We start from the raw sequence: 25,929 nt of genomic DNA on the forward strand, positions 1-25,929 counted from the left end.
TACTTTTTCCTCTGTCCTGGACAGATGTAAAGATCAGTGCAATGTTAAATGCTTTGGCTGACACTGGAGACAACCTATTTGAAAGGAAGGTGCAGATTTGACTGGTGACTAAATAAGGAGGACAGTAAAACTGCAGGACTAAATAAAATCATGAGTTCCAAAAATCATATAGGTACCTAATGTTGCTGTAAGCACCTAATCTATGAGCTCTTAGGATAGGAAATGTTAGTTAACATGCTGTTTCTTGGTTTAGTGTCCTCGAAACAAGAACATCCTTGTGCCTATGCCTACCTTGTGTTCAGGAGTGTTGGCCAGTAACAAACCTGGACACTGAGCTAGAAGGCTGCAAACAAGGTGCAGGCTGTCTCGAAGATCTTTCTTGGAAGGAATGAGGTTGGAAAGCCATTGGTGCCAGAAGGAGAACAGCTCTGAAGCAGTGAACAAAATAGAATTGGGCTGTATGTATTTTAGTTTTTTTTCAGTTTACACAGAAGCAGAAATATGTTAAAGGAATTACTCAGGGGTACGTACCATCTTCTGTCCTCTTTAACAGCATAGAATGAAACATGGCCCATATAGAATTGAGTCTTGCTAATTACCAGGCGCTTCCTGAAAGAAGCATGTTTCGCCCAATGAAACTTACAGGTTCGAGTCTTATGTTACCATTGATGCCTTGAAGTTTAAACAAAGAGAACTAGAAGCAGAAGGAAATGGCTGCAAGCAGCTGTCCTGTGAGTGAATGGGTTCTTCAGCTTTTAGACTGGTCTCCACATGAACTTGGCTATATAAATCTGGGGAAAGTAGGACTTGACACATAGGCACTAACTTGAAAATTCCACAGAATATGTAGAGAAAAGAGAGTGGTGAGGTGCTGGAACAGCTGCCCAGAGAGGCTGTGGATGCCCTGACCCTGGAGGTGTTCAAGGCCAGGCTGGATGGGGCCCAGGGCAGCCTGGTCTGCTATTAAATGTGGAGGTTGGCGGCCCTGCATGTAGCAGGGGGTTGGAGATTCATGATCCTTGAGGTCCCTTCCAACCTGGACCATTCTATGAAAATACCATCTTGTGCTTCCTGGTGCCTTCCATTAGTCCCTCAAATTTTGCTCAAGTGAATGAGAGAAGGCACAGAAGCGTTCATAGTTCATAGCTGAATTCAACTTTGCAGAAAGTCTGAAGTGAGCACGTGGTGCCTAAAGTTGGGTTATTTGTCAGCTTTCTCTGTGGAGTGGGAAGATGAGTGTATGGTGAGACTCAACTGAAAAAAACGTTCTCTTTGTTCCCAAGGAGGCCCTTCTGAAACATCAGAGATGGATGAAAGAATTGCTCTGGCCAAAAGCTACACAGGTAGGTCTGTATATGCATGTATATTTAATTTAGCTGGGTGTGATGTGAACAGCACACAGAACAAAGTATACAGAAAGCATATCCTTAGGGGAAGCAGTTCCTTACTGAATCTCAAGAACATCTGAGATGAATTGATTCATAAATTGCATTTCTTTCTGCTTTTTCTTGTTTATTAAAAGTACCATTCTGCCCATTTGCAGACATTAGGAAAAGCTCATCTGCATTTCAACAGTGGGTTTCTTCATAAGGTCAGAGTGCTGTCATCAGGTTTCAAGGTTCAGAGACTGAACCTTCATTATGGTGTTCATGTGAACGTTATCGTTCTGAATTTTTGGCTTATGAAAATCCTTGCTTTGAATATTCAATGTCCAAAAGTTACTTTTTTGTGTTATGAGATGTTTGTCTAAAGGCAGCCACTAGGATTCCAGTTGCAGTGACAGAGCACGTGTGGAAATAACAGTTGAAGGTGTTTTGCATGAAAGCAAAGTAATTGGATTTTTCTTTTTACAGAAATACTTGAAAAGTTGGCATCTTAAAGTTGTACATTTTCTCCAAGTGTTCTTTCTACATGGTTGCCTTTTTGTATTTATTTTATTATTATTATTATTATTATTAATCCCCCAAACCATGGTGCTCTGTGGCTTACTGTTGTGATGGGAGTTGCCATGCTTCTAATTAATGAATTATAATTGTAAGGTGCCTATCACCCAACATTCTAAACTCCTGCCTCTCAAACCTAAGCTGTAAGCATTTTTTGGATGTTAAGACCAAGTTATGCTGGCAGCAGTATTCAGTCTTCCCAGTCTCATCATTTCATGCTTTGAAGATACGTATCACCACACTTAAAGGTGCTGTTACATGAAATTTAACAGCATTTCTCCTGATACAGGAGAAAGAAGTTCTCTGCTCTCGTGCTGGCTGCACAGCTAGCACTGCTTATTTGAAAGGGAAGTCTAGGCACTGTATTTTCCAAAGCATAGTGCTGTGAGCCCTTGGTGCCTGATTATAGGGAGTGATAGCCAATGGCTGAGAATCTGACTTTGCTTTATTTTTGCCTGTGTAGCATTTCATTGCTATAGATGCTGTGTGTGGCACTTTGTGTCAGAGTAGGGTTTTCTTACACTCTTTTCCTGCATGAGGGAGAGACAAAACTTCCACGTGCATGGAATGGCCCAGGTTAGCTATAGCTGCCAAGTGCTTGTTAGTTTTAGTAGGACTGGGTGAGTGTGGAGCACAGCACTGTTGAAATTCAGTAATCAGAAAGTCAAGGTTAAACTGAATGGCAGTGCCAGAGAGTGACAACATTAAGAACTGTAAGGGATGCTGCTGCTTAGCACCTGTGTTTATTTACCTTGTTACCTGATACGAGGATATAAGATCAAAAAAATACCTCACCATGATCATACTGTGTTGGGGGGAAAAAAAGCAACCACAAGCCTTTAGTGTTTATGCCTGATGATACGTTTGACATAATTTGTGTCATCCAGATAAGGTATCTCAGTATTGCTGGACCTCTACCACACATGACATCGTATGGAGAGGAGAGAAGGGTCCCTCCAACAAAGTGATGTGGGGTGATAGAGCTTACAGAAACCTGAGCTAAGATAGTCCTCAAAGTGTGCAAATAGTGTTGCTCTGCCAGAACAGTTAATGTCTTCCCTCATGCACAGCTGTGAGTGGTTACTGAGATGACTGACATTGCTTTTGTTAAATTTTCTAGGAGTTAAATTCAAATTGCTTTCTGCTACCAGGTGCTGATGGCCTAATCCTGTTTATTGTATTGGTACAGGCTGCCCCTATGCAAATATTTCATTTTCACTGTTGGCCTTTGGAGCCTGTTGTGGGAAACCATCGTAGTGCAACAGCTCTGAATCTGTGTAAATGATAAAGAAATGCATCATCTGTAGGGCTACACAGGCTTTGTTTATGTTTTTGGTAATCCTTGATAGCTAAGAGAAAAATATTTATGATTCTATTAATCCTATTAAGCCAAGAGCAAGGAATTTCCTCCTGTCATTAATGCCAGCCCTCTGTGCTGCTGTACATGTGATTTACCATGTATAATCCCTGCCTAGAGTTGCTTAAAGGCTTATGGTAAGAAAGCTTTGCTCCTTTTTTTTGTTGCATGCTGTGAATGTGAAACATTTCAGTGAGTCAGGGAGCTTCTTGACAGGTGTCAGTTAAAGCAGAAAATCGTTGAGTGCTTGGCTAAAAGTGTTTGTGTCCAAACAGAAGTTCAGAAGTTGTTTTTTCTCCCCCTTCAGATTCCTCCCAGCATCCTCCTTCAGAAACACGTGAGGATCCCGAGGTCGAGGTCACCCTGGAAGGTAAGTTATCTAGTTCCTGTGTTTCTGTTTTTAGGGCTTTTATGTCAGTATGTAGTACTGTACTTCCTAATGTGTGATAATGTATTTCCTAAAGCAACTGGGCTTGTTCAGAGAAGAGAAGGCTGTGGGTAAATGTCATTGCAACCTTCCAGTACTTAAAGGAGTTCACAAACAGGAAGGAAAGCAACTTTGTACGTGGGCAGATAGAGATAGGATGAGGGGATGGCTTTAAAGTAAAAGAGGAGAGGCTTAGGTTAGATGTTAGGGGGAAATTCTTATACTCAGAGGGTGGTGAGGCCCTGGCACTGCTGCCCATTGAAGTGTGGGTGCCCCATCCCTGGAGATGCAGGCTGATCTGGTCGGGGGGCAACCAGCCTGTGGCATTGGGTGGACCTGGGTGGGCTGTGAGGTCCCTGTCAGCCCAACCATGCTGTGATTCTATGGTTCTAACTAAACTATATGCACGCTGACCTGGGCGTGTGCTGTTCTACACGTGAAATTAACTTCTCTGTCTGCTTTAACCATTTTCTCATTCAAATATGCAAGTGTTGGTGACTGGAGTTTTCCAAGAACTTGTGGGTTTGTAGAGAAGCCAGTGCTGTGGGGTGGGAGCTGACTGGCTGAGTGGCACCTTGCTTAAAAAAGACCTCAGGGTCACAGATGTCTGCATCCACTTGTATGTTTTTTGGCTAGGGCAGACCTTCTGTTTAATGAATTTCACCAAAGTTCATCAGTTTTGCATTGATTTTAAACTGACTTTAGCACCTTTGAGGTCTTCAGTATTGAACTTAAGCATTATTTGTCAGTGCTTATTGATGGAAGGGTACTTTTAGTTAGATACAAAATCTAGTCTGTATGTGCACAATTCATTTGCTGTTTCTTTTGCTGTCACATAGTCATTGTGTGATCATGAGATGACCAGCTGTTTCAGAACACAATATTGTTTTCCTTAGGAAATGTAAAGAAGCTTTGACTTTTTTTTTTTCCTGTGTTCTGCTTTGTGCCAATGTTCTCACACAAATTGTTGTTCACACACAGGCCAGCAGCTTTCTAGAGTTTCTCAAGTAATTTATTGCAAAATGTGAAGCTCTCATAAAGCATGGATCAATGTTTGTATTAAGGCTTGAAATTCAAACAGTTCCAACATTGCACATCAGTTCTCTGGATGGTAAAGCTGTGATATTTTCATGTTTCTTTCAGATGATGAAGACTACTTGCCCCCTAACAAGAGATCTAAGAACACTGAGGCAGCACCTGAAGCTGCCAGTACTGGGAAAAGAAAAGCGAGAGAGTTCAATTTTGGTAAGAAAAAAAAATTCAAGATGTATTTCCCTCTGATTCGTTTCATCAAGAGGTATTAGGCAGTTTCACAGTGCTGGAGTAAGGCATGCCAGTGCTTGGTCAGTTTTTTTGTCGGTTGACTTACTGTGCAAGAAAATCAGACTGAATGTGCTACTGAACTGAAGGATGACAAGCATTAGATCAGGAATGTGTCCAGATGGTCTTCCTTGATATGCACTGTGAGCTGTAAAGGCAACCAGCAAATCTGTTGTGCTGAGTAGCATGTTCTCATCCTCACAGATACACAAACTGTTGTCTCAGGACTGTCCATGTGTTCAGCAGCTCTATGCAGTGAAACAGGGTTTTCCCTTCAACCCAATAAATTCTGGCTTGTATCTTCCTGACTCTTACGGTAGAGTTGCTGTTAATCCACTGTCCTGCAGTTCAGCAGAAAATGCTGTTGTGTGCTCTCTGTCATGAGCAGAAAATAAGATGTTAATGTGTTGGCGTTTAATCCAATTTTCCAGGGAATACACAGTTGGAATTGGATAAATTCTGTCTTGCAACTTGCATCTTCCTTCAGAAGTAGGATTTATGAGGAGGTCTTGCAAAATCAGGACTTGGGAAATGTTGGATTAAGGAAGAGGAAGACGTAGAGCTTCCTGATCCATGTAGTTGTATGGATTAACACCAAAACAAGTTCATGTGCTCACTGTCAGCTTTATCAAGCTGTTCAGGCCCTGGATTCAGACAGCTACCAACAGCAGCTGCAAACTGACTTTTCACCTAATGGTGGTCAGAGCTGCTGACTGAGGCATCAAAGAAAAGTTTGGGACTTGGTTTAGCATGGGTTTTGTCCTTTTTTGTTTTGTTTTCTTTAAAAAACAAACAAACAAAACCTTGATTTAAGATCTGCACAAGTTTGGGAAGCAATCTTAAACATCTTATTCTTTTGGATTTTATCCATGTATTTTGAGGTTTAGTATTGCCAGAATCTGTATGTAGATGAGCAATAAAAGCACGCTGCATGTTTCTGTTAGTGATAACAGGTCTTACAAGAGATTCTCGTTTTTGTCTGCAGTCTGACTTGTCCTCTTTTCTTTGCAGATAAATGGAACGCACGAATTACAGACTTGAGAAGGCAAGTTGAAGAACTGTTTGAGAAAAAATATGGTATGTGTCACAATCCTCTTAAAACAACTGCTTCTGTTCCTTTGGCAGTGGAAATCACAGCATTTTCGTGTACGTGTTGTTGGTGGCTCTGAAGCAGACTAGCACCAAAGAGTAAAATATTACTAGAGGGCTTAAAACAGTGGGCATTAGCCTTTTTGATGAGAGAAGTTTGGCACTGGAGTGCAAAACTTGATCTCAGTTTTCAGTTATGCTCAGTTTCCTGGAGCATAGCTCCAGTATGCTAATGTTCTGGGCACCTGTGTTTGAAAGACTCAGTGTTTTTTGGTAATTAAACAGAATCTTTAAGTAGAATAACCTTAGAGAATGCCTTTGGGGATTGGTTACCATTGATTGCTACTTTCTGATCCTGATTGACTTGCAGTGAAGCATATCTTGGGGAAAAAAAGAAGCACGTGTTGGACTTTGGAATGGCTTTGGGTGTTGTACGTAGGCATCATTGTGTCCACGTATCACCAAGTAAGACAGCAGCAGTACAAATTTCAAAATACCCAGTGGTGCTTTTGCCATCAAAAGTGGAAGTGTTCTCTGAATGGAGCTTGTGGTCTGTCAGAGTTGTTGCATGTTTCAGGTGTGACCATCAGCTGACACTTGAACAGCCCATTGGAGGCAGCTCACACTGGATGGAAACAGCTCAGGGTGTTTTGTTGCTTCTGTTTGTTGCTTTTGCTGCAGGAATTCTGTGCATTGCTTTAAATTTCATGTTGGTGTTTGCACGTATCCAGTGTAAAGATCTCCTGTGGAGTCTGCTGGGAGAGCTATTCCTGACTTGCTGTCTAAGGTCTTTGTATTAAGCCATCGCCTTTTCCCCTGTAGATGACAGTCCATTGATTCATGAACCAATTCCATACCAGGTTCCATTTCTTTCTACCTACATGGGCATGCAATTTCTTATTTACTTAAATGAGTTATGGATGCTCAGAATTCTCAGAATTCTTTTCAGATTTGTTGGCTTTTGGAGTTCTAAAGCATTCTAGCAATGTCAGCTGCTGTCAAACATTACTACTGACTTGTCTGAAAATGTATTTATTTTGGTGTTTAGGTGTAGAATGAATAAAAATACCTTTTATAGTATAAATACAAGAGTGTCTCACAAATATAGGCTAAATTGAAACTTGTATTCAATGGGATTTCTTTGCAAAAGCTTGCAAATCTAAGGAGCCTCTCTGCAGGCTGTGTTACTGATTGCCTTGGTTGATTGAAGAGTATTTGCTGAAACATTTGTTGATTGAAGTGAAATAAGGACTCCTGCTTAAAAAGGACAAATAATTAAAAAGACAAAACCTCCTCAGTTGTAGCTATTTAAAGAAGTTTTGGTACCTTTGAAGGAATGATCTAGATTTTAGTGCTTTCCTTGCTTTTTTTTTCCCCCCCCGTGGCCAACTGTTACTCACGAATGGTGCTTTCCAGCTGCAACTCATCTCTGGCTTTGTTACGCTCCTTACAACTCACCACAACAGCCTCCAGGGCTGCAGGTTTTGTTTGAATTTCTTAGAAAAGGTACATAACTGCAGTAAGAAGCTGCTTCAGTGAGGGGCTGGGATGATACACAGCACTGCATTTGGTGGTTGTCCCACATCTCCTCTGACAGTCATGTTCGGGTAGGTTTTCTTTGGTCTGTGTGTCCATCTCTTTGCAGAACAACATTCTGGCTGTAGTTTTGGCCATCTTATTATTAGCAGTTGGAGCCAACTGTGGTTGAAACACAACTCTCTTCATGATTTTCTGGAACTTATGTATTTCATGCTCATCAGAATTTAAGACCAAAATGCAGGCAGTTTTTTCAAAGCTTCCCCTTTTGTGCCGTAAACACACCTGAATTCATCATTTGTAAGTGGTAGAAAGGGTATGTTATCCATATGCCTTTAAAAACTAGATTGTTTTATTGCATGTAAGAACTTCGGAGTTCATGTGAACCCTTGCAAATATGCTGTCTGTTTCCCATTGCTTGAAAAAGTGCCTTCAGTAGTTCCGTGCTGCAAGCACAAACATAACTGCATGCAACAAGTTGCATTATCAAAGAGGGCACCTCTTTGATCTGTTAATATTTTTCTCCTCACGTAATTTCTAACATCTGATGTCCATAGCAAAACAACAGGATGTTCCAAACTATTTGCAGACCAGTCAGATGCTGGTAGGGAATTCTTGTTGAGTGATCTGCAAAATTAAGGTTCCATTGTGAGTAAAAAGAGATTAGAGCTCTTGGTATTTGCAAACTGTCATGTCTTTTTGTTAAAACATGCGTCAGCCTGGTACCTGGACAGGGTACTTTGGAGGGGGAATGGCTGTTACAAGGGATAGCGATAGGATAAGGGGGAATGGTTTTAAACTGAGATGGGGAGGTTTAGGTTGGATATTAGGAGGAAGTTTTTCACACAGAGGGTGTTGAGGCACTGGCACAGGCTGCCCAAGGAGGCTGTGGATGCCCCATCCCTGCAGGCATTCAAGGCCAGGCTGGATGTGGCTCTGGGCAGCCTGGGCTGCTGGTTGGGGACCTGCACACAGCAGGGGGTTGGAAGTGGATGAGCACTGTGCTCCTTTGCAGCCCAGGCCGTTCTGTGATGCTGTGATGGTAGGTGTATCAATGTGATCTGGTCCTTGTAACTTTAGGAGATACCCTGAGGTTATTTTCCAGTGCTATGAGAAGCCATTGTGTGTTTTTTCACTGGCTTCAGAGGTTTCATTAGCAGGGCAAAACTTTTCTGGGTGATGTTAGAAGTATACTATTAAGTTCTGTAGTGATTTCTTGCATTTCTAAAGTACACCAGAACTTTAATAAGAACAGACCCCCTCCTCCCCAGCAAGACATGACTAACTTTTATAAACCTGTAACAGCAGAGCAGCAGAGCCACAAGCTGGTCTAATTATTTCATTCTCCTTCTCTCTTAAAGCTCAGGCCATAAAAGCAAAGGGCCCCGTGTCCGTCCCGTACGCCCTCTTCCAGTCCCACATGGAAGACCTCTATGTGGAAGGCCTGCCGGAGGGCATTCCCTTCAGACGGCCGTCCACGTACGGCATTCCTCGTCTGGAGAGGATTCTCGTAGCGAAGGAGCGGATCCGCTTTGTGATTAAAAAGTAAGGAATCCTGTGGGTTTTGTCCCTGCTTTATACTTTTTTTTCTTTTTTCTTGTTTCAGTCCACGCTGCTTCATGTCATCTTCGTGTGTTTCCACGCTGATTTCTGCTGAGGCGTTGCTTTGCAGTATTGATGAGTAGTTTTTATTTCAGGCTTGCTGAGATGAGAAATTCAGCTTATCAGATCAGCAGAACACCACAGCAGTGGCTTAGATCTGGATGGATCTCTTAAATCTTAGAGGCTTTTTTATCATGGGCAGATCACTTTGTAATATTTTAGTCTCAGCAGCTGTAGGATGCACTGGAAGCCACTGACTTAGGCACATTTAATGCTCTCTGAAGATCCTGGCCTGAGTTTCAGTTTCAGACAGTGCTTTTATTTTTCTCTTGCTGCAATGGTGTAAAGGTCTGTATCTGTAAATAGCATCTCCCAGGACTAGTTTGTGGCCAAAACAGTGACTGCTTCTTAGGACTTAGGGGTGTGTGTGTGTGTGTGCATACAGCGTCCTTGATGTTACCATGAAGTACATCTGGTAGCATACATGAAGACAGACCTTACATGTACATGGGAACTGTTTCAGGGCCCAGGTGCCTTCCTTCTCACCCAGGCAGGATATCATTTGTCTCTCTGAGTCTCACATCTTAACTCTGTGGCATCTTCTGGGCTCCTTTCTCTTTTTCTCAGTTCTTGCTCTTAGTGTCTTTTCTAGGAGAACCCTGATGAGACTTGCTACAGGCAGGTGGGATTTTGGGGTGCCTGAACCTAATGTGAATTCAGGATATGCTGGGAGAGACTGCAGTGCCACGTGTGCCACTTTGGTAGACTGATGTGCAGATTTGATAGTGCCTGGCTATTTGCCTTTTGTCACTTGTTGCTTCACTTCAGACATGCAATGTTTCACACCAGAGATGGGTATTGATGGCATTGTACTGTTGTGCAGGGCTGTAGGGGCTTATCCAGGAGCTTTTGAAGTAGGTAGGGATGTGCTGATTGCAGTGGTCAGGCTCAGGATCAGTGGAAGTGGCAGCCTTTGCCTCTGTGCATGCCACCTTTGAAAGGTTTTATGTTTTGTTTCTGTCACCCCAGCCTTGCAGGTGAAAAGAAAAGAAGGAGAGCCATAGCTCTGCTTCTTGTCTCACTTAAAATCAGCCACTGTGCAGAGATTTTAATATTAATACAGTACAGGAGCCAGCTCTGGTCAGATTTCAGTTAGTGGGTAACAGTAACTCATTTACACTGCTTATCAGTCTTGCAGTGTATGGTAACCGGAGCAGCACAACTCTGTGAGAAATTAGCTAAAAATAGTTAAAAAAAAAAATGTGGTGTTCTGGTATGGATAAAAGCAGCTGTGATCATCCAACAGAAATGTCTGCTGTAAATATTTGTTTTTAAAGGTTGACTTTTCAGTTTTCTTCTTTGTCTCTAATGATAGTTTTGACTGGTAAGTGCATCTTAGACCTCAGAGATGATTTCAGTCTCTGATACTATGAAATGTTATGGCTGTTATGGTGGATGTCAGTGTCAGGAATGAGAAATATTTTTGTCTGGAGAGTTTCACCCAGCTCTGATCATATTTCAGTGTTAATTGGAATGTAATATTATGAATCTTAATATCTCTTTACTGTTTTTGATCCTTCAGTGGTGACTTCTATTTGCTAGATGTATCTGCTAGAGAGGCTGTAACTAAGGGCTGTAACTTCTGGTTTACCCCAGTTTGTATCACTTTTGAAGCATGGATCTTAAATCTTCTAGGCACGAGCTTTTGAATTCAACTCAAGAAGATGCACCAGTGGACAAACCAGCTGCAGGAGGTGGGTCTTCAGATGTGCAGGTTGATTGCCATATGGTTTCCTCCTTGTCTGTTGGTCTTAGCAATGCCTACCACCAGCTTTTACTGCAATAATTGCAAATAATTTTTTTGTTCTGGATTATCTTTAGCTTCAGAGTGATAGCAGTTGACCAATAAAGTCTTCAGATCCTGCAAGTAGTTTGGAAATCTAGCAATTTTTTCCTCTCGTTTATTCTTTATTCATATGCATGACACTATTCTAAGCAATCAAATTCAAATCATTTGATGTAATTTACTGGGGGTTGGAGCTAGTTGATCTTTGAGGCCCCTTCCAACACAAGCCATTCTATGACTCTAAGAGGTATTGTACACAAACAATAGAGAAATAGATTCAGGAAGCTCACCATGAGTACACAATTAGGAGCAGAATGATACCTCATCTGTTGTGAAAGCTTGCTTGTGGATGTTCAGTGCTTAAGGAAAACTTGAAAACAAGTTATTTGTGTGCATGGCTTTAAGGTGATATTTGAGATGATTAAAATGGGGAAAAAACACCAAAACAAACAACTGATCCTACCTCCAAATGGGAACTATGGATTGAAGGAATATAAAAGCACTGCTTTTGTATTGTTGAATGCGTGCTGCTTCAGCTGTCCAACTGAAAATATAACCAAATAATTAGGGAATGTTTTATTTTTATTTTTCTTTTGCCTGTGTCGTTCTAAAATGCAGTGAAGGAGGAGTGGTATGCCAAAATCAACAAACTGAGAAAGGCGGTAGATCAGCTCTTCTGTAAGAAGTTTGGTGAGCACGGCGTTGTTGTTTGCTGTTGTGGTTTTGTGTTTCTTGAAGGTTGCTCTCAGTCATTTGTGTCAATGTCTTCATAGGTGGCACCTTTGATTATTCATAATCCTAGCAGCTGATTGGAGGAAAAAAAATAAGTAGTATTACTCTACTGTGTATACAACTAGTTAAATTCTTGGTAAAAGAAGTCGAATGCAATACCATTAAAACTTGAACATTTCTGGATTTTATGAATTTTATGAAGTTGACCATTTTATTTTATAAATCTGGGTTAAAATATTACATGTTGCTCTATAGCAGGTTTAAAACTTTGGATAAAACCATTGTATTATGCCCTAGTGAAGAAGCCCTTAATAATGTCTGGCAATGTGGCTGCCCAATATCAACATAATGCAGTTTGGTAGAAGTTTGTTCTTGATATGCTGAGACTTGGAGTCTGTTGGATCCAGATATCCTGCATTGTACCAGCTTCTAAACTCATGCTTGCAGTGATGTGGAGGTTTTGTAGCTTTGAATGAAGCTTGTTTTTAACAGATAGAGATGGCAGGCTGTCCAGTTAATGGGTTTATTCTGTTCTAACAGCTGAGGCCTTGGGGAGCACTGAGCCTAAAGCTGTTCCATACCAGAAATTCGAGGTCCATTCTGCTGACCTCTACGTTGAAGGTCTACCTGAGAACATTCCTTTTAGGAGTCCATCCTGGTATGGGATCCCTCGCCTCGAAAAAATAATTCAAGTGGGCAACAGAATAAAATTTGTAATCAAAAGGTAAACATTTGTTTTAATGCCTCATCTTTTATTTTTTTTTTTAAAGAGGGCAAACAAACACCGTTTATGTAATCAACCACCTGCTTTCATTTGGTCACAAAGCATTCAGTCTTTGTTTGCCAAACAGGAAGTGAAATATTCTGCATTTTAAACTGAGTATTTGCAACCCTGACAAGTTTTCCAAAATACTTTGGTAGCGTGTCCACGAGTGCGAAATGCTCAACAGAAGGATCCCAACTTTTCACTTAATGTTATAAAAAGCATGCATTGCTTACGTTGTGTGAAGAATGGATAGATGATCTGCTTTCTGTTTGCAGGCCAGAGCTGCTAACTCTCAGTTCACCTGAAGTTACTCAACCTGGGACAGACACACCAGGCAAGACAGGTGCTGTCTCTAAGGGGCATTGGTGTGGTCTCAAGGGATTGGTGTGGAAACTCATTTGGATCGTTACAACACTTGTCAAGAAGTGATCTTTCTGTGATGTGTGCCATGACTGCTTCTTGGGAGGTTTGAGCAGAATACATCGATCATCATGAAAATAGATGGCTTTCTGAATTGTAGTGCATTCCAGCTATCTTTGAGTAGCTAAAATGGATCATATGCACAGCCCTGGAGAGCTGGAGTTGTTATCCTGCTCTGATGCAAAGCTCTGAAGTTCCTTAGCATTTCACAGCTAATTTAGCTGGGCTTTTCTTCAAGCCTCTGTTGTTAGGGAATTTTAATGACTTCTTGAAAGCAGAAGTGCTTTTGGAATAGGGAAAGAATCCAGATTAAATTAATGTGATGTTTTTATTGTTATTTGCCTGAGACAGCAGAATGCTCTTTTCTTGCTACAGAAGTGTATAATCCAGATCTTGATTTATTTATTTATTTATTTATTTTTATTTTTATTTCTTTTAAGTGTGAATCTGCTTGTAGTAATAACACAGACTGAGATCCAGAGGGTCCTAGGCTTTTTCCCACACATTTCTCTGGATAATCAAGCTCTGACTTGAAGAACCAATTGTATTGAGTTCTCTGCGGGGGGAGAAAAAAAAAATCAGACTTGTAGAATCATAGAATGGCTTGGGTTGGAGGGGACCTCGAGGGGCATCTCGTTCCAGCCCCCCTCCTTGTGATGCTGACTGCTGGATCAAGCACCAGATCAGGTTGCCCAGGGCACGATCCAGCTTGGCCTTGAGCACCTCCAGGGATGGGGCATCTGCGCTCTCTGTCAAAAACTTACCCCTGGCATCTAATCTGAATCTCCTCTCTGCTAGCTTTAAGCTCTTGCCCCTTTTCCTCCCACTATCTACCTGTAGTAGAAGTTGATTTTAGTCCTCTTTATGATCTCTCTGTAAATACTGGAATGCCATAAAGAGGCCTTCTCTACTCCAGGCTCAATAAGCTCAGCTCCCTCACTCTGTCTTTGTAAGAGAGTTGTTCCAGCCTTCTGATCATCTCTGTAGTCCTTCTCTGGACTGTCTCCAAATGTTCAACAACTTTCCTGTACTGGGACCCCCCCTCCCCTCCCCACTGCCTGCTTGCACCCTTCTGTTGATGCAGCCCAGAGCACTCCAGGCCTTCCAGGCTGTGATTGCATACTACTGGCTCATGTCAGCTTTTCCTCAAGCCCTTTTCTTCAGGGCTTCTCTCAGGTTCTCCTCCCAGTCTGTGCACATATCCAGGCTTGCCCTGACCCAAGCCTGGTGTCCTCAGCAAACTTGCTGTGAGTGCACTTGATTCCAACACCTGTGCTATTGGTAAGGATGTTAACGAATACTGGTCCTCACATGGACTGCTGGGGGACACCACTCCTGAGCAAGCCTCCACCTGGAGGTAGAGCTGTTGACAACAGCTGCAACCATCCAACCATTCCTTATCCACCAAATAGTCCAGCCTACAAATCCATATCTCTTCAATTTAGAGGTAAGGATGTGGTGTGGAGCCATATCAAACACTTTACACAAGTGCAGGTACATGACATGTGTTGCATTTCTGTTTGTCCACTGATGCTGTCGCTGCACCGTAGGAGGCTGCTAGATGGGTTGGGCACAGTCTGCTCTTAATGAAGCTGTGCTGGTTTGCTCAGATCACTCCTTCATCTCACATGTGCCTTAACATCTCTTCTAGAAGGATCTGGCACTGTTTGCCAGAAAAGATAGGCATTTTCTGGCTGCTAAGAGCATCTTTTGTTCATCAAAGCTACCAATAGTCAGCACTCCTATATTGACTTCTTTGTGACAAAAAAAAACCAGGATTGAAGATGATTTTTTTAAGCTAATAAAAATGTTCAGAAAAGCACTCTTTAAATCCCTGTCTTCTGTTGTAAAGGGTTTTATACACTGGAATTAATTCTATCTTTGGAAACCCACTAGAATAATTCTTTCCTGCATCTGAAGGACATCCTGCTCTGAAAAACACGTTCTCCCACTTTGGACAACTTTGAAATTTGTAACTACATTTAAAGAGATTTTCCATTATATAAAGAGAGTTCCATGTATCGTTTAAGCTTCCATTAATAGTCATTATTTGCTGCATGTCCTTGTCTATTTGTGTGCTTGTCTACTCATCAGGTTGAGAAAAACGTGTTCAAATATGTCTATCTAGAATTGAGTAATGCTCTGTCTGTTTCTTGTTCTCAGCCAAAGAAGATTGGAATGTCAGGATCACAAAGCTAAGAAAGCAAGTAGAAGAGATATTTAATATGAAATTTGGTAAGTGAAATGTTAAATTAACTCTTTTATAAAGCTGCTGTGTTTTAAAACTGGTCTGTAAAAGGTGTTTTCAATTCTCCTGTACCTACTTAAGACATCAGAAATGTGCTGGGATGTATGGAGGTGTTGACTTCTCTCACGTACTGCCCACTGACCCATCCCAATAACTTACACTGATGACTCTATGACAACATTCCAGCCCTTAGTTTTTCCAGCTGTATGATGGAGAGGATAAGCATGCAGAAAGCTTTTGGATGTAAGAAGTTGCCAGAAGAAAATATTAGGCACAAATAAATAAGAGCTTAAATAAGAGATGTTATCTGTGGCACAGTGGAGAAAGGCTTCATTTGTAAATATTCTACATAAGATAATGGAAAATCAGGGTAAGCATTTCTCTTGGTTAGGCAGTTGTCTTTGTTACCCCTGAGCAGAACAGCTTCTGGAAGCCAAGCTTCTTAAAATCACTGGAGTTAGAATACCTCCCATTCAAGTGTACAAACTATTGTTAATGTTCATTTGCAGCTTCAGCTCTGGGGCTTTCAGAGGCAGTGAAAGTTCCCTATCCTGTATTTGAATCAAACCCTGAGTACTTGTATGTGGAAGGCTTGCCAGAAGGAATTCCCTTCCGGAGTCCCACGTGGTTTGGGATTCCACGCCTGGAAAGAATTGTCCGTGGGAGCAACAAGATCAAATTTGTTGTTAAGAAGTAAGTTGGTAATTCAGTTACTTTCCCTCCTGATTTTGAAGTTGCTTGATTTTCTACTTGGAAAACTAAGGGTTTAAATTCCAGCTAAGTGCTGTTTCCATGAAGCAGGAGATTTTTCATCTAAATTGATGTCATGAAAGCGTGCGACTTCCTTAGGAAATCTAAATGCACAGTTTGTGTTTTGTGCATCATGGATCTAGGGGAAAAAAATGGCACTGTACCTGGAAGCTTCATTTTGTTTTTCTTTCCTCATTTGTTTATTTATTAGAGCAGAACGTGTAGCTTTCTTTTCTGGCTTTTTCTCCTTATGGATGGAGAGTCACAAACGCTTCTGGCAGAACCTTACTGTGGAAAGGGAATTTACATACATCTGAATCTGACAGAATTCCATGAAATTTGGGATATTTTTCTGTTTTATTTTCCTTGCATATGGAATTGAATCGTATTCTGTTCAATTTTTAGGCCTGAGCTTGTCGCCTCCTATTTGCCATCAAGACTGGCTAGTCAATTAAACACTAAAGGTAAACAGTTAAGTATTATTTGCTGCTGTAGATTCATAAGCATTTGCTTTCTGCATCCTTAGCAGACAGAGATGTTTATGGTAGGAAAACACAGTGTTGCAAACAAAGTCATTACTGAAGGTGAACTAGCAGGGTAGCCTCTGAACCTACTAGTATTAAGAAAAATTGCTTGAATGTAAGTATATTTCTCTTTTTTTTTTTCCTTTACTTAAGACTATTCTAGTAGAGAATATACTGTTTACCCAAGTTCTACAGCTTTTATTTTGCTGCTGTCTGGATTGTTCAGTTTTTACAGTGTAAGCTGTACTTAGTGCAGATACAGGTTAGTCTGTTAGAACTTTCAAAATGTAGTTTGGTTTTCTTGTTAGCAGTGCAAGCTACACAGCATAGAGTGTTTGTGCATTACAGCTTATAATATCTTGATTTCTAGCAGCAAATCCAAAGAGTTCGAAGAGGTTACAAAGTCCTGCAAGCAATTTACAGGTTCCAGAGATAGAAGTTACTGTTGAAGAAGGTAAGGAAGAAATATAATAAAATATTCTTACACATTCCTGCTCTATTCTTGTAATTGTTTTACCCTGTTCTTTTAAGTTTTCATTTTGTGGAATTGATTTCTGTCTGCACCTTGTGTAACAAACCCAGTATCATTGCAGGGCTGTAGATACGTTTCAGTATAGAAGATTTTATTTTTCATTTCTGAATAATACTGGATTCTGTGCCATGATGGTTATGTAAAATGTGTGAGTTTGACAGTTTGCTTGAGCCTTTTATTCCAAGCAGAGATGTGGGAACTGATGTAGTCCTGAGCAGAGCAATGACAGATGTGAGCAATTGTCAAATGCTTAATTACGATCCTGGAAGAAAGTCTGAAAGCTTTTTAATTCCAGTCTTGATTCAGAAGTTAATCTTTCTCTGGTGATCAAGCTGGATGTGTTGTTCTTCTGTATGAAGCATGCTTCTGCTCTCTGCATGTATACAAGTAACGTCTTTCTTTACAGGTCCTAATAAAGCACAAACAGCAGATGTTCAAACCAATTCTCAAACCAATGGGTCCAGTCTGAGTTTCAAGCCAAGAGGAAGAGATTTTTCTTTTGGTAAATATTATGGGAATTATGGGTATTATGGAATACATTCCATTCATATTGGTGTTGAAAAATCTGGTGGTTTCATATCAGAGAGATTTTGAATTCATTCACAAACTTCTTGTTTTCACATACACTCAAGTTCTCAGTCATCAGTAGTAATATGCATCAGAGAAACCCTGGATGATGTTTGAAGAATGCTCTTCAAATGCATTACAGGTCCATTAAGATCTTATTAACCTTCAGAATTAAACCCTTGAGATTTGTGCTGCTCTGTCATGTCACACTGCTGCAGACTCTTGATGGATTTGCTCTCTGGTGCACAGTGCCATGGAGTGCTTTGGCAGAGCTGAGGTCTTATGTTGTGCATAAGCTTAATAAGCCCTCTGTGAACCTGAAGCGTTGAGCCTCTCTGTGCAGATGTATGTGAGTGGTACGTAAGAGAGGGGCAGATCTGCACTATGTAAGCCGTGCTCTAACAGAGCTGATTTTGGAGATCTCTGTGTTGGACCTCTCCGGTGCTACCAATTCCATAAAACCAGTATAGTTGAGGCAAGCCTGGAAGTGACACAGTTGGGCATGTGTCACTGAATGCATAAGAGCTTTCTGCTACTATTTGACAGCTGGCTCAGATGAGTAATTTCTTGCCTGATATTGTAAATTTGGATCACTCTTGCATTAATTTCAATTTCAGTGCACTTGCTGTATGTAGTAACAGTGTTTTTCAAAGCCTTAGCAAAGTGAGGATCCTCATGGCTTTAGGTTTAGGCTGCAGCAGAACGTTTCGGGGCCATTTGCAGAATGAAAGCTATTTTGTTCTTTTTAATGTCACAGTAAATTGGTTATCAAGCATAATAACTTATTAGGCGGCTTTAAAAATATTCTTCAAGGATTAATTCACTGTGTGAGCGTTGATTTAATCGTTCCCTTTTTCTCCTGACAGAGGCGTGGAATGCCAAAATCACTGATCTGAAGCAGAAAGTTGAGAATCTTTTTAATGAAAAATGTGGTAAGTTCGTTGATTCCTTATCACTGAGACGCCTTTCTAATGAACACCCTGTTAGACGTACGACAGATATGTTCACACATTTCTTCCCAAGGTCCTACACTCCTTGCATGCTGTAGGCATTCTCTCACTTGAGTTCATTCTCACATAGGGTAATTGCAGTTCTGTGTCACATTTCCTCTCATTATTTCGGTTTGGAAATGGAGAAGTTGTGGTTTGATTACTGCTTCTTTAATGACCCAGAGAAATGGTGATTCCACATCCTGCCACTCCTGTTAAGCGTTTCTCACTCTGGTTATGAATGGGAGTTCGTATGACTGGAGCCTCTGCATGATAATGTATGTTCTAGAGAGTCATGTGCCCAATCAATTCCCACTGTTTCTTCTGAAGTCATTGTAAGAATCTGAGTAGATATACAGACATACATACATATCCATACTGAACTGTCTCCTCCAGTAATTGGAGCGAGACAGTTGTTACTCCTGCAAGTGCAGTTTTTGGAACAAGAACACCAGTGTCATCTGCCATTGGTGCAAACACAGAGACAAACGTGTTGTGTATAACAAAGTGAAGTACAACTAATAGCCTTGCATGCACCTAAGCCACTCATAAGCTGTCTAATGTTTTCAACTGCTAATTACAGTCTGGTTCACTGCATGGAGATATGTTGGGTTGGTGATTGTTTCTCTTCTTGCCTACTCATAGCCATCACCAAGAAAAGCAAAGCCTGCTGCTTCCACTTAGCCTAGTGTGTATGTGTCAGCTGTGCTAACCTGTTTGTGCCCGAGGCGTTCTCTTTTCTAGCTGGTGGATTATTGGCTCTGTTGTGTTTCAGGGGAAGCACTGGGGCTGAGTGAGCCAGTGAAGGTACCGTTTGCGTTGTTTGAATCCTTCCCAGAGGTTTTCTATGTGGAAGGCCTACCAGATGGAGTGCCCTTCCGACGACCTTCTACCTTTGGAATTCCGAGGCTAGAGAAGATTCTGAGAAACAAATCTAAGATAAAATTCGTTATTAAAAAGTAAGAATCTAACACGTCCCTGGTAATCCAGTCCTTCAGAAATGAACTGTACACTGAAGAATAAACTCTGTGATGCTGAGTTGCTGAATGACTCTCTCACCTGTCTAAAATACACACTGGGATATCTTTGTAGATGAGAAAATGATTAGAAAGCTCTTGTGGAGGTGGAGTGAGATGTAGTCTAGTCATTTTCTTCTGCTCTGGAGGACTGACGACCTGTTTAGGGCTGAAGAACAAGTCCAGGTTCCTTAGCCCATTTCAGTGTTTGTATCACTTGTTTTTTTCCTTCCAGTACCTGAAGGAGCCTACAGGAAGGCTGGGGAGGGACTTTTTATAAGGGCAGGTAGCGACAGGATAAAGACCAATGGTTTTAAACTGAAAGAGGGTAGCTTCAGATTAGATATTAGAAAGGAATTCTTTACTGAGGGTGGTGAGGCACTGGAACAGGTTGTCCAGAGAGGTTGTGGATGCCCCCTCCCTGGAATCATTCAATGCCAGGCTGGGTGGAGGTGTCCCTGCTGATAGCAGGGGGTTGGAACAAGATGATCTTAGAGGTCCCTTCTAACCCAAATTATTCTGTGATTCTGTGTAGTTCCTATTGCATGGGGCACTTATGAGTTAGCCAGAGCAAAAACTTACTAGCAGTACTGAAGGTTGAAACGTGGTGTTGCAAGAATTGGTTTTACTTATTTAGCATGGGTTCAGATAGCCATGTGCCAGTGTGGAAACAAGCAAGGGAAGTGTGGAGGTCTCTGTCTGGCCTAGAGCATTATGGCATTTAAGATATCAGGTAGTTCCTGTCTTTTAAAAAATAACCACTGGGATATGGCATGGTCTTTAATGTTGCTGAAATAAATGTGGTTGTATTGTTGCACATAAATGTTTAATCTCTCTGCAGACCTGAGATGTTTGAGGCGGCGGTGAAGGAGAGTTCTGCTACAAGTCCCCAGAGTGAGTTTTGCAACTGCTTAATGCCCTAGATAAGTCTGTTTCAAGGATTGAATGCAAATGAGGAATGCTGCTCGGTGTTGATGAATGCCTGAAAGATTCACTCCATGTTGTGGTTGGTAGTTTGGTCTTAAGATGTAGGGAAGTTGTTATCCAAGCTGAATTTGAGGTCCAGCCTGAAGTCCTGTGCCACTGGCCTGCATGCATAGAAGCTCTCTCTACTTTCCAAACTATTTGGAATATAGCTTTAGCAGGGGTGTATGAACACTGTGTTATTCACAAGAAAATATTCATGTCTGATAGAGACATGCCTTTCATCAAAATACAAGTGATGTACAATCCATAGAAGTAATTCAGATCTAAGGTTAATTGCTGCTGATACGTAGCTCATTTAAAATGGGGAGTTCTCCATGGCTGGTGTGCAGATAGCTGGTAGAAAATTATGTCAGCTGAGGCAGATCATGGATTAAATGTTTTGAGTCATTGTTAACTTGTATTCTGAGTCTGGACTGTGTGGCTCAAAATACAACTGCAGGGCAATTATTCTGTGAATGCGTTTTGGAAACGAGATTCAGTGTGCTTTGAAAGCTTTGCAGATCTCTGCTGTTGTGCCAGATTTCCTTTATATCTGACATTCAAGATGCGTGTTTCTCCACAGCTGTTTTTTAAATGAACTCTCTTACTTTCAGGAAAAAATAATCCATCTAATACAGCCAATACAGCAAGCACCACAGCAAATACAGCAGTGAACACAGCAGCAGGAGTTGAAGATCTTAACATCATTCAAGTAACTTTGCTAGGTGTGCATAATCTGATTTCACTTTGTACTCCTTGCATTGCAGTCTTCACAGTATTTGTTTCATCTGATATTTTCTTACAAGCTGGACAGTTGACAGAAACACAAGCACAACCAAGAAAAAGCAACATTTAGCATCTTGTTTTTCCATGTTTTCTGACTTCTATGAATATGAGTATCTATTTGGTGATGAGTCTGGAATATTCTTGATAACAGCCCTCAAGTTGAGAATTATCCTTATTTTCCTTTTTTTTTTTTTATCTCTTTGAATAAATTAAATACTGGTTGCCAGCTTTCTTGACAACTTCAGGAGATCTGATCTTGGATTTAACTGATTAAACTGAACAGCCATGCAGGCTGAACCGTTTGCTCTTGAACAACACTGACTGCTTTCTCAAGCATGCGTTACATTCATTAGAAAGGAGCTCCATTGCATGCTATGGCTGTTGATTGAATCTCACTTTGCTTTTGTGTTTCCCCCACCATTATATGTACTGTAAACAAATGAATGCAGTTTGTGTTTTCGGATGAAGCTTACAAAGCCACCTGTAGGAAGGAGATCTTATGTTGTTCATGTAAATACAATTCTGTGGTACTGTCAAGAGTAGCAACAAAGGCAATGTGTGTTTCCAAACCTCAGGGAAAAAAAGCCTGCTTAATTCTCATGCTTTTCTAACAATTTATTTCAGAGGATGAAAGTGAAAGACTTTCAAAGGTAGAGAAGGCCAGACAACTGAGAGAGCAAGTGAATGATCTCTTCAGCAGGAAATTTGGTGAGTGCTTCTTCCCCTTTCGACATAAGTGAGAATGGAAATAATGCTCCTGTGGATGTTACTGAATCATCATTTCTGGTGTATATCATCACTGAGATGAAATGAACAAATTTGAGAATTGTATATGAAAGTTGTGCTCTGACTTCCAGAATCTTTGATGATGCAAGTAGGTTGTTGGGTATTTTGAACAAGTCTCAGCAGGACACGTAGCTTTATGTTCTCCCACATCCTATTTCTTTCTGTGTATACATGAACAGAATATTTACTTTGCTTGGAAACCATGATTCATCTTACAGCTCCATAGTCTCAAGCAATTTGTACTTGAAATTAGAGTAACTTTCAAAATGCAACTTCCAGCTTTATTTTACTGTGCAATTGCACTGTACAACTATAATCACCCGAGTTTCTTTATCTGAAATTCCTTTGCTGGTGCCTTGTTGAAATATTTTTTTTGTGGGTGTTGGAGGAAATGCTTTATTTTCCTTCACTTTGTTACTTCCTCAGCCTATTTTTTAGAAGAAAGGGAATCTGGGCTCTTTATGTGGGAGCTGTCAGAGCGGGCTTTTAAACTAATGATCTTGCAGCAACATCCATGAGTGCAATCCAGAACACCCACTTCTAACACTAATGATTTAATCCTCAAGTAGATTTTCGTTTACAGATGTAATAGAAAGCTGGTATTTGCATTTAGTTTCTTAATTAACTGTGTTTTCTTTCTTCAGTGTGATCGTAAATATGCGAACTTGAAAACAAACATGACCTCTCTCATTCAGGTGAAGCCATCGGCATGAATTTCCCTGTGAAAGTCCCATACAGAAAAATCACAATCAACCCCGGCTGCGTGGTGGTGGATGGGATGCCTCCTGGAGTGTCATTTAAAGCTCCCAGTTACCTGGAGATCAGCTCCATGAGGAAGATTTTGGAGTCATCGGAGTTCATCAAATTTACTGTCATCCGGTATGGAGCTGCATGGAGCAGATTGTGTGAGTGTGAGGACACAGCAGATTGTGTGAGTGTGAGGACAGCCCTGTAGCTTGTATAAATTTGTGTTGCAAGAAGAGAAGTCGCAGTGCCTCTTTCAGTAGTGGAAGATGGGGCTCTTTGGGTTAGCAGCGTCAGATCAAATGAAGCCCTGACGTTGGTAGCAATATGACAAAGGTTGTATTATTAATCTTAAGGCAGGCTGTCTTCTGAGATGCTGTCTTACTCATTTTATGTGCTGCAGTGCTGTGGGCTCTGCTGTCCTGTTTATAAAATCAAGCCTGGAGACAGTTCCCTGCTCCAGAACTTGTTGACAGTAGATGGTATGTTTGTGCTTGTGTTATTCCTGATGGTTTTGAAATTTGTATCAAAATTCTTGTGTGGAGGTAAATTTTTTTGATGTTTTTTCTAGTATTTTAAAACATAATATTTACAGTTGCAGTGTAAGTTAGTTTTTGTGTATGTGTATATGCACACACACATCTGTACAGAGTGTATTTGTGTGCATGCAGCAGAATGGATGAAATACTGAATCACACTCAGGAGGACTTCAGGAACTGAAAGCTAATATTAAAGTTGTTGTAACTCGTGAAATGACAGTCTGCTCCAAAGGTATTTGAAAGCTTTGGTCTCTATGGAGAGAGAGACACTGTTTAAATAGAACTTAAAGGTGTCTAAATTCTCAGCCCTTGACCATTAAGCACCCAGGAGGTGCTATGATGGAACCTCCTGTTTTGTTCCACTTTCTGTTAGCAGTTGGTAGCAGAGCTCACAGCTTTTAGGTGAGGATGGAGGTCCCACACAGTGCTTCAGAATCAGCATGGTGTGTTCTTTCTGTTTGTTTTTTGTTTTACAGACCATTTCCAGGACTTGTGATGAACAACCGTAAGTAATTTCTGTGACACTGATAGCAAATGTAATTTTGTAACTTACCAGGATCAGTTCTCTCCATGTTGACTTTGTGGAATGCGAAATGAACACGAGAGCAGTGTGATCAGTGCCTAAAATTAGCATTAGCTTTGATAAGAAAATGCAAGACACTCATTGTGTATTTTTCAGCTGCAGGGTCCCAGAGAGATTTAGGACCCTGAGTGAGCAACACACTGTCATGGCAGTGTCTGTATTTTCAGTTTGAATCCATCACAGTAGCAGCTAATTAGCAGGAGTTAAGTTAATAAACAACTTTAGAGCAGCTGCAGTACTGTGTCCCAATAAGAAGTCCTGCATTCTGCTGAAGCTATAACAATTGAGAGAGGCAGAATGCAATTATCAGTGTGTTGCATTGCATGTTACTCAAATTTGGTTTGAAAAAACAAGTCTTAATATTTCCAGTTGCTTATAATAATTGTGACCTTATTTTTTAACATCTTATTGAAAGAAAAAGCAAGCAGCAAAACACTGTTGTTACAAGTGACCCTTGTGTTGTATTCTTTCAGAGCCAATGTGGCCAAATAACCCGCTGTCAGTAGTTTGGCCTTACTCAGCCTTAGCATCCCAGCACTCATTCATCTGCATCAAGCCACAAGTACAGTATGCTGTACTGAGGTCTGAATGGCAAGGACAGAGTGTTCTCAGGAAGGTTTGTAGTTGGGAGCTCATAGCGAGCTGCTTAGCAATCCTGGGCAGGAGATCCCTTTGTAGGAGGGAGCACTTCAGGCAGATGAACGTTGATGATGTTGCCAGAGGATTGAATTAGAAATGAAAGAATCTATTAAACTGTTGGCTCTCCAGCATAGTTTTCAGTGTTTGTTGGGACTGATGCTGGCAAATTGAAGGACAGCGGATGTGGGATCATCTGCCATTACCAGAGCAGGAAGTTGGTCACTGAATGTGTGACTTTCCTTCAGTATCTGTGTCACTTAATTATGATCAGAAAGAACTGACACTGATATTGGAGTGAATTATTGTTAGTCTCTGAGCCTACTTGCAGATATGGACCATTCCTGCTCTGGGGAACATATGAGAAATCACTAGGAAATTGTAGGTGCTTGCAGGCAAGACAGGGAATGCTTTTTTCTGAAGCAAAAAATAGTGAACTGTGGCTCAAATAGTGACCTTGTAATGCAACAAGTTTCAGGATTTGCAGATAGCAGAGGTAACATTGCCCTTGTGTTACACATGGGACCGGTTCTGTTGTAAAGTTAATGATGATCATGTCTGATCTTAGAGCTAATGGAGAAAACTGAAGCAGAAGCAGCACCAACAGCAGCAGCAGCACCCACAGTACCAGGTGAGGCAGTGTGACACGTGTCCTTGCAGAAGGGGTGGGATATGGAGTTCTAGATGCTATTGGCAGATGATGTCAGCAGTCATGCCCTGGGGATGCACTGCTTAGGATGAGCTGTTTGATTTTGACAGATGCTATGCAATGATGATGTTTATAGCCATTAAATATTAACACGTTAATAGAAAGAAGCACTGCTTCCTTCAAGCGATGTCATTGGCATGTTCCTTAATTTCATTTTTGCAGATGATGAGTGAGCTGAAAGGAAGGATCAGTAGAGGCAATATATAAAGGCAATTCCGTGTCTGTTTAATGGTGTCTGCTTAACTCAGAGTGTGTGTCTGTGCCAGATCGATGTTCAGCCAAGTTAAGTTTGCCTGCAAAATGTGTAAGAACCCAGAAAAGGGTCTGGATGGAATTTCTGTCCACTAAACCGCACCGAAAGCCCTGTTAGATTGTATCTGGACTGCACTCACAGGACCCTTCTTAATCTGAGTGGAGAATTCTGTTCTGTGCTGGGAGTTGCTGAACTAAATGCAGTTGAACAATTTCTTTTGACCCAGTATTTCATGAATTCTCACAGGCCTTTCAGAAGTGTGT

General features: G+C 41.1%; 1 protein-coding gene across 5 annotated transcripts in view; it reads left to right on the forward strand.

Annotated features, from left to right (window-relative positions):
• GTF2I (general transcription factor IIi) overlaps positions 1–25,929 on the forward strand; it is a 50,534-nt gene that overhangs the window by 19,917 nt on the left and 4,688 nt on the right. For 3 of the 5 annotated variants that reach the window (XM_048967085.1, XM_048967081.1, XM_048967082.1), the window contains exons 10-31: positions 1,284–1,343; positions 3,608–3,670; positions 4,871–4,972; positions 6,059–6,124; positions 9,034–9,217; positions 10,970–11,028; positions 11,739–11,810; positions 12,393–12,576; positions 12,894–12,961; positions 15,202–15,273; positions 15,796–15,979; positions 16,442–16,500; positions 16,931–17,014; positions 17,499–17,594; positions 18,526–18,591; positions 19,424–19,607; positions 20,506–20,558; positions 21,245–21,355; positions 22,041–22,124; positions 22,898–23,081; positions 23,962–23,990; positions 25,273–25,335. In XM_048967085.1, coding sequence (XP_048823042.1) covers positions 1,284–1,343; positions 3,608–3,670; positions 4,871–4,972; positions 6,059–6,124; positions 9,034–9,217; positions 10,970–11,028; positions 11,739–11,810; positions 12,393–12,576; positions 12,894–12,961; positions 15,202–15,273; positions 15,796–15,979; positions 16,442–16,500; positions 16,931–17,014; positions 17,499–17,594; positions 18,526–18,591; positions 19,424–19,607; positions 20,506–20,558; positions 21,245–21,355; positions 22,041–22,124; positions 22,898–23,081; positions 23,962–23,990; positions 25,273–25,335 — 2,127 coding nt within the window. The remainder of the gene's footprint in view (positions 1–1,283; positions 1,344–3,607; positions 3,671–4,870; positions 4,973–6,058; positions 6,125–9,033; positions 9,218–10,969; positions 11,029–11,738; positions 11,811–12,392; positions 12,577–12,893; positions 12,962–15,201; positions 15,274–15,795; positions 15,980–16,441; positions 16,501–16,930; positions 17,015–17,498; positions 17,595–18,525; positions 18,592–19,423; positions 19,608–20,505; positions 20,559–21,244; positions 21,356–22,040; positions 22,125–22,897; positions 23,082–23,961; positions 23,991–25,272; positions 25,336–25,929) is intronic. The other 2 variants (XM_048967083.1, XM_048967086.1) reach the window with 2 other exon arrangements.

This window comes from Lagopus muta, chromosome 20 (assembly GCF_023343835.1).
Source record: "Lagopus muta isolate bLagMut1 chromosome 20, bLagMut1 primary, whole genome shotgun sequence".
In the NCBI taxonomy this organism is placed as follows: domain Eukaryota; kingdom Metazoa; phylum Chordata; class Aves; order Galliformes; family Phasianidae; genus Lagopus; species Lagopus muta.